This window comes from Orycteropus afer, unplaced genomic scaffold, assembly GCF_000298275.1.
Source record: "Orycteropus afer afer isolate SDZICR_OR568_19922 unplaced genomic scaffold, OryAfe1.0 scaffold00083, whole genome shotgun sequence".
NCBI classification, from domain to species: Eukaryota; Metazoa; Chordata; class Mammalia; order Tubulidentata; family Orycteropodidae; genus Orycteropus; species Orycteropus afer.
In genome coordinates, this window is record NW_006921670.1 from 2,490,352 (window position 1) to 2,498,459 (window position 8,108).

At 38.8% G+C, this 8,108-nt stretch overlaps 1 protein-coding gene across 1 annotated transcript in view; it reads right to left on the minus strand.

Moving 5' to 3' along the window:
* Positions 1–6,460, minus strand: part of DMC1 (DNA meiotic recombinase 1) — a 77,504-nt gene extending 71,044 nt beyond the window's left edge. The window contains exons 1-4 of the mRNA XM_007941668.2: positions 6,410–6,460; positions 5,630–5,674; positions 4,533–4,679; positions 460–542 (exon numbers count right to left, since the gene is read on the minus strand). Coding sequence (XP_007939859.1) covers positions 460–542; positions 4,533–4,679; positions 5,630–5,674; positions 6,410–6,460 — 326 coding nt within the window. The remainder of the gene's footprint in view (positions 1–459; positions 543–4,532; positions 4,680–5,629; positions 5,675–6,409) is intronic.
* Positions 6,461–8,108: the final 1,648 nt, after the last annotated feature.

Below are 8,108 nucleotides of genomic sequence, written 5' to 3' on the forward strand. Positions count from 1 at the left end.
GTCATCTATTTGGCTTTTCAACTCTTTTAACGTCTGATTTATGTATTTGGGGGCTCTTTCATTGGGTCCATAAATATTTATTATGGTTATATCTTCATTGAACAACTGATTTTTAAGTAAAACCAAAAGATGAAATGAAATTTCCTTTATCAGTGGAGAAGGAAAGGAAATGAAAAGTTAAGCTGATTTTTTTAGAAAATCCTTTATAAATTAATACACACTGATTCTGAAACTACCTGTGTGTAGGGTCTGAATTTCTTGTAAGAAATTTAATCCTATTTCTACAAGTAGTCTAGAATTTCTGTTTGCTTCAGTTTGCCTCTTAGAAAAAAGAAAGAAAAAGAAAAATTCTTTCAAAAGAAGACATATTCTTAGTAGAGATAACCAGACAGAGGGAAAGAAATACAGTATTCCAAAGATTGTGTTAAGATTGTGTTAAAATAAATACCAGGTACTCACTCAAATTCCTGGCTCCCAGTAGTGATACGGAAAACCATCTTCCTCTTCTCACTGTACTCAAATGCAGTCAAGAATCCTGGTTCCTACAGAAACATAAAAAGGAAGCTTTAGAAAAGGTGTAAGGTGATGTTTTTTATTTCAACTGTTGCCAAAAACTATTAACCTGATTATTGGGTCATTATTTGGCAAAAACTACAGTTTAGTTGTCTTTAAAGATAGCACATCATCATCATGGCTAACAACACAGACACTGGAGCCACCTTCTCTGAGTTCAAAATAGGCCTCCACTACTTTATTAGTTGTACAATGTGGGGTAAAGTACTTAATCTTTCTGTACTTCAGCTGCCTCTTGTGGGTAAAATGGGGATAATAATAGTGTCTCTCTCATAGGGTAGCTGTGATGATTAAATAAGATGTATGAATGAATTTGCTTAATAAAGCCAAATGGTATTTTACTGAAAGACTGAGTTGATTTTATTGAACAGCATCATTATTCCCCCCCAGGTCTATAAATTGCAAAGAGCCCAGAATATTCAAATATGCAAATATTCCCAAGGCAATATTTTTCCAGATGGTAGGTATACTATTTATTTGTTGAAGTAATGAGCTAAAACTGATGCAATGGTATAATTAGTGAAAATGGTCCCTGATGTGGGCTAATGTGTTTCTCTCTTTGTTGTTTTATAATACAATAGATCATAGTTCCCAAACTTTGAAGAACTTTGGCAGGGAGTGGGTTGGGGAACCTAGACTGTATCATACTTCAATAGCCTGAGCCTCTGTGTTCATTATTAGTCTACATGGGTGATTCTGATACACACAGATGTTTTAGAACAACACTAGAACATTAACTTCATTTCTCTCTCTCAATCTCTTCAAGAATAAATAGTTTCAGTTAAGAAAGAATAAGACCCTGAGTGTAGTAGTGGGTGCTTTAGAAGGAGTGGGGTTCTTTTCTTTGGTGATGGAATTGAGTTTACCAAAGAAAAGATTAATGCCTAGGAACTATGACACAGGAAAGTTTTCCAAACTCTGGGTGCTGCTCCAAGGGCTTCCTTAGATACCCTGGCAGCTGTGGAATTGACCTTGATGACACACTGCCAGAAGGTAGAGCAACTGAGCTGAGTTCAGGTTTGTTCAGTGGGGTCCTCTTCCAGTTGAGGACATCACTGCCACTTGCATCATTCTCCTGTCTTGACTGGTAGGGAATCAAATGGCTGTCAGTGAAGAGAGACCTTCTAGGACTTGCTGGGAATAGACCCTCACATGCTCGTGTAGAAGTAGAAAAGTTTGCTCTTCTGCAAAGAAATGGAGCTGGTGACTTCCCTTCTTCACATTGCTATTTCCCAGACTGTATCCAGTGGCATGCAAAAACTCTACACAAAAGTTTGGGTCAAAGCCTCTGCTTTTGCCTGGCAGCCTCCCAGCTGAATGGGTCCCTCATAGTCTACGGGCCATCTGCAAAGTATGGGTTACTTTAGGTCAGCTGCCTCAGTGAGACTATTCTTGATCATAACTAACTCTACTGTTCACATGTAGACCCAACCACCATAAATCTTTTTATACTCCAGTGATCTCTTATCCATTGGCTATACCAGGAAAGTTTAACTTTTTTGGTACTGAGGGTTTTGCAATAGCCATATTTAATATTTGAGGAGACAAAAGAAAACTAAGGAGGAAGAAGGTAAAAAAAAAAAAAAAAAATTAAAAGAAGGAACATACATACAATGGAATATTATGCAACAATAAAGAATAATGAAGAATCTGCAAAGCACCTCATACTGTGGATGAACTTGGAGGACATTAACCAAAAAACCCAAACTCACTGCCGTCAAGTCAGTTCTGACTCATAGCGACCCCTCTTTGGGTTTCCAAGGCGGTATCTCTATAGACATTATGCTTAGTGAAATAAGTCAATCACAGAAGGACAAATACTATATGAGTTCACTATTATAAAAAGTCTGGGAAAGGTTTACAAGGAAGGAAACTTTCTTTGTTGGTTACCAGGGGTGGGGGTAGGGCAGATTACTAGCTAGGTAAGAAGCATGTATTGATTTGGGTGAAGGGAAAGGTAATATACTAAAAGCAGGTGACCAGCACAATTCCACTAAGGAAAAAAGAAGACATGGAGAGGTGTACAAGAGGTAGAGACACAACAAAGATAAATACTATTACATACACAATACTGCATTATCAACGATAATAACAAACATTAGTCTATAGGTGGGTACTTCAGTAGACAGTCAAGATGATCAGGTATGGGTAGGCAAACAGGTATATACTCATGACCTTATATAGGTTTGGCAGATGATATTTCTATATATGTTTTTGTATGAGCTATAAAAATGTCCATATATATAATCAAATATATAATAGAGCAAACAGAATAAAGTTATGATAACTTCCTAGCCACAACCAAACACCTGGAGGGAGGGAGTCCTTGGGCCTGCAGGCTCAGGACCAGGGTCACAGGGGACAAAAGCTCAATTGGCATAATATAATAACATTGTGCCACATCCTACTTTGATGAGTAGCAACTGGGGTCTTAAAAGCTTGTGAGTAGCCATCTAAGATGCAACTATTGGTCTCCTCATCTGGAGCAAAGAAGAGTGAAGAAAATCAAAGATGCGTGGAAACAATTAGTCTAAGGGACCAGTGGACCATGGGAACCTCAACCTACACGACCCTAAAACCAGAAGGACTAAATGGTGCCCAGCTACCATGCCAACTACTTGGAAAGGGATTGTGGTGGTTAAGTTTGTGTGTCAACTTGGCTGGGCCTGGTTGAGTGGCTGGGCAGCTGGATGTAGTTATTCCCCATGGTGAGATTAGTAATTAACTCCATGGTGGAATCTATTGGAGCAGCTGAGTAGCTGCTTTGGGGATGTGGTCTGCTTCCCATATATAAGAAATAGCTTTGGGAACAGACTCTAGGTTATGGCATGTTTCAACCCTGCATGAGTCATGTCATTGTTCAGCAGTCTGCCATGCACTGCCGACCTTGGGACTTTCAACGGACTTGAACGAATGGCCTGCCACATGGTTTGGCAACATTGGGACTGTGGCTTTTTACTTATCAACCTTGGGCTTGTCAGCCTCAGCAGCCAGCAGCTGAGTGAAGAAAAGCCTCCAGCTTCAGTGGGCCGGGGGCAGCAGGCAAAGCTGAAGCCCAAGGTTGAGGGGCTTTCACCCAGCCCCAAGAGCTTGGCACTTTGAACTCAGATTTACAGCCTCCAGACTGTAAGAGATAAACTCTTGTTTCTTCAAGCCATCCCATTTGTGGTACATTCTTGTCAGAGTGGCACTAGGTAACCAAAACAGGGATCAAACTTGGAGTTCCTGAATAAAGTAGGAGAAAAACATGAAACAAAACTCAAAATCACAAAAAAGATTAGACTTACTCATCTCATAGAGACTGGTGAAATTCCGAAGACTATAGCCCCTAATCACCTTTTGGGCCTAAAATTAAACCCACTCTCGTGGCTCAAGTAAGCCAAATAATAGGCCTATGAGATGAACAATTACACCAGGGAGGTGCACTCCTAAGAATAATCAACCACAGGAGATCAAAAGGGCAGCATTTGCACGGGGAGAAAGTTCAGAAGGCAGGAATGCCTAGGAAAGGACATAGGGAAAAGTTAACCACAGGGAGGAAGTAGGAAGAAAGCTGTTATATTGTGGGGATTGCAATCAATGTCATGAAACAAAATGTGTATGAATTGTTGAATGGAAAAGGAATTTGCTCTATAACCTTTCACCCAAATCATAGTAAAAAGTTAGAAAAAAAAAAAAAAGTAAAGGCAGAGAAACAGAAAATGAGAAAAAAAATAAATAAAGAGATGAAAAGGAAAGTTTTGATGAAAAAAAATTGCCTTCAATTATTTTTTAGTTGAAGCAATCAGTTAATTGCTATTGCTTTGAAACTAAGGTGATAAAAAGGTACCATGTGGTAAATAGTGATCTACAGGAATTCAGAGTTCCCACAACAGCCTGTAGTGTTCATAATGAGAATGGCTATAAAGAGCCACAAGGCCCTTCTAAGGTAAAAATAGCAAAGAATGGATTTTGCTCACAATAAGTTTGTTGGCTGCCTCTTTAATTTTGTCCACTTTTGCTTCGGAGAGCCCTTTAACATTGCATAGGGCTCTTCTTGTTGTCATCTGTATCCCTTTGATGGTACAGATTCCCACTGACTTCAGTTTCTTAATGTCAGCCACGTTCTGCAAGTAGAAGAATGAGCACAGATTGACAAAATGCCAGCCGGAAAGACTCCCATAAGTCATGTGCTTTTGTATCCATCTCCTTCCACCACGATTCCAATTTTATACAAGCAGCCAGGTGGAACCCACCCACCATGTAGCCAAATGTTCTGGAAATATCTGAGTAGAACATACCCAGCAGGCTGCCAAATGTTCTGGCTGTGCCCTGATTTCCCAAGAATGTTAGTGGGACCATGGCAATGTAACAAGAAACTCAAAAGAAAAGTCTGTTGATGGAAAAGCTAACAAACACATCACACAGTCACCCACTCAGTTTAGCTCCTTCCTTCTACAGAACTTCATTACCAATATGTTCTTTTCAAAAAAAAAAAAATTAAGATTTTTTTTCCCTCTGCCCTTGAGAAATGCAAATAATGACATCACTAAGGGACTGGGATTTTCTCTTGTTCCTATTTTCTAAAACCAACAGAAAGTAATAAATGTGAGGACTTCAAAAGATAATGTCAGAGAAGTTTTCCTACCAACTGATTGCCACTGAAACGAATGCCGTTTGTTACTCAAAGTCTGGATTTCTGCCAACATCATTCATTCCAATCACCTGACATACAGACAGAACTGAATTTTCTGTTAATGAGGACAGTAAATATATAGAGATAAGGACATGGAGAAGGGGTTCAGAGGTAGTTGCAAACACCTCCAGTTGGCCAGTGGTTCTCAACTGGAGGCGTTCTTGCCCCTGCGGACACTTGACAAAGTCTGGAGATATTTTTGGTTGTCGTAGCTGGGAGGTGCTACTAGAAGGTAGGTAGTGAGTGGGTAGAGGCCAGGAATAATTCTAAACACCCTCCAAAACACAAGATAGCTCCCACAACAGAGAATTATCCTGTGAATAGGTCTATGCTGAGAAACCCTGACCTGGAAAACTTAACACTGAATGGAAAACTACTTACAATTCCATGTTTTTGTAACAGGTCAATGTCTTGAAACAAAGATTCCTAAAGGAGATAAAATTTTTTTTTTAAACTTTTCATGTCCAATTGTTTCATGTATTTTAAAGAGTTAATAAAATAAGTCACTCTAAAATGCCTCAGTGATAATGAGGTAGGATAAATGTTTTTTCTAACAGGTTGTTACATACTCTAACATGTTGTCACACAATTTCAGTTCCAACACTTAAAGAGTTAGGAAGTTCTGTCCTGGTGTCGAACAAATTTTAAAGCTTTTATCCAAAGCAGTAGAACAGTGTTTAACCTATTTTTAACCATTTTCTTCATTTTTCCCCACCACACTTTAAACTCATTGCTCTAGAACCAGGCTATCCCTGGGTGGTACAAACGGTTAAGCACCTGACTATTAGCCATAAGTTTGGTGGTGTGAACCCACCCAGAAATGCCTCAAAAGACAGGCCTGGCAATCTACCTCTGAAAGTTCACAGCCTTGAAAACTTTATGGAGGACTTCTGCTTTGAACACATGGAGTTGCCATGAGTCAGAATTGACTCAACAGTAACTAAGAACAACAATGTATAAATACTAGTATAGCCATACCAGTTGTTCAGTTAGTAACTTTCATGCCCCCTCACATACAATTGTTACATATCTTCAATGTTGCCTCTCTCTAGAACTATGTTTTATTTTTACTTAATTTCTAAAAATAGTAGCTAACAGAGAGGGAACTTAATTTTTGTGCCATACTTGAATGTCTACTTATTGTCTGACATTGTAACATACTTCATCATCTTGGAATCCTGTTTCTTCCAGCACAACTTGATCCTCCTTCATTTTGCAAGACGAGCAGCAGAATACCAATTCTAGGAAAATAAGAAATTGTTTCAGAGGCAGTCATAGATCATATAGTCAAAAATCTTTTACCCAGAGCCCTTCTTGATTTAATTTCAAAGTCATCAGGACCAAAAGAAGAGAAACATTTAGTTTGGAAAGACCAGGCAGATCTATCTTCTTTCGGTTGAGCAAAACAAAACAAAACAAAACCAACCAAACTCACTGCTGTCAAGTCAGATCCAACTCATAGTGACCCCTCCTTGGGTTTCCGAGGCAGTATCTTATGGAAGTAGATTGCCCAACCTTCCTTCCGAAGAGTGGCTGGTGGGTTTGAACCACCAGCCTTCTGGTTAGCAGTCAGGTGCCTTAGGCACTATGCTACCAGAACTCCTTTCTGTTGAGCAGGTGACATTATTTCTTCTGTGTGTGGGTGGGATGGGGTGGGGGTATGTCTTACTTGGTTTCTTATCTCCCTTCTTAATACTGCTCACTTTTTGTCATGCTTTTCATTTCCTGGTAGCACAGTGCCTAAGGCATCTGACTGCTAACCAGAAGATTGGTGGTTCAAATCCACCAGCCGCTCTGTGGAAGCAAGACTGGGCAATCTACTTTCATAAAGATTTACTGCCTCAGAAACCCAATGGGGGTCGCTGTGAGTCGGAATCAACTCGACAGCAGTGAGTTTGGTTTTTGGTCTATGGCACAGTTAATCATGCCCATCTGAGATCTTTATTGTTGTCTTAGAATGTTATTTAAAATTGCCTATTGCTATTTAACCTTTCATGTTTAACATCACTGTAATAACCTTGACCTTATGTCATTCTTCCTTGTATTCTCCCTGACACCTAGATCATAAGTCTATCCTGAATGAACAGATATTATTTTTCTCATATATGATATACGCCTTCCTGCTTGCTAACCATGAATGGGTTCTCTTGTATCTTTTTGTTTCATAAAGCATTGGATATAGGTTCATTGTTTTATAATATTTACCAGTTGCATGATTTTTTTAAAGATTAAAAATATGGTGGATACCTATCGTATAATATAATAATATTAGGGCTAATCAGCTGTTAAATAGTCTTTAACACTGTGGCAGTTTTAAATCTCAGGAATCTACATGACTGTGTTCCTTACAATAAAATGTCAGCTTAGTAATCAGTTTTCTTGGTCTATGCCATCTCCTTACTTAATACCAAAGTCAAGGGTCAGAACTCAGCAGAAAAGGAACAAACTATAATGTACAGGTATGGTCCTACCAACTAGTACTTTTAAACAGCAAGTTATAGGAAGCCAATGTGGATACAGTTTAAATGAAATCTTCTAGAATATTGTCCCTTAGATAGCTGCATACATACATGCATATATATATGTATCTATGCGTGTGTATATATATAACATAATGCATATGTATGTATACATATATGTATGTATGCATATGTACATGATTATAGTAAATTCTACATTGACTATTTTCATTGAATTGAAGCAAAGAATATATCCTGCATTTTTTCTCCCCTTGATGAAACGAAAAGATTGTTCGTTTTTTTAAGTAGCAATTGATGGATTGAACACGTCTCTCTACTGGGCTCCCAGACATCCTGGTTTCTGCCGTTTTATGGCCGGCCTCCCACTCGGTTTAAGGGAA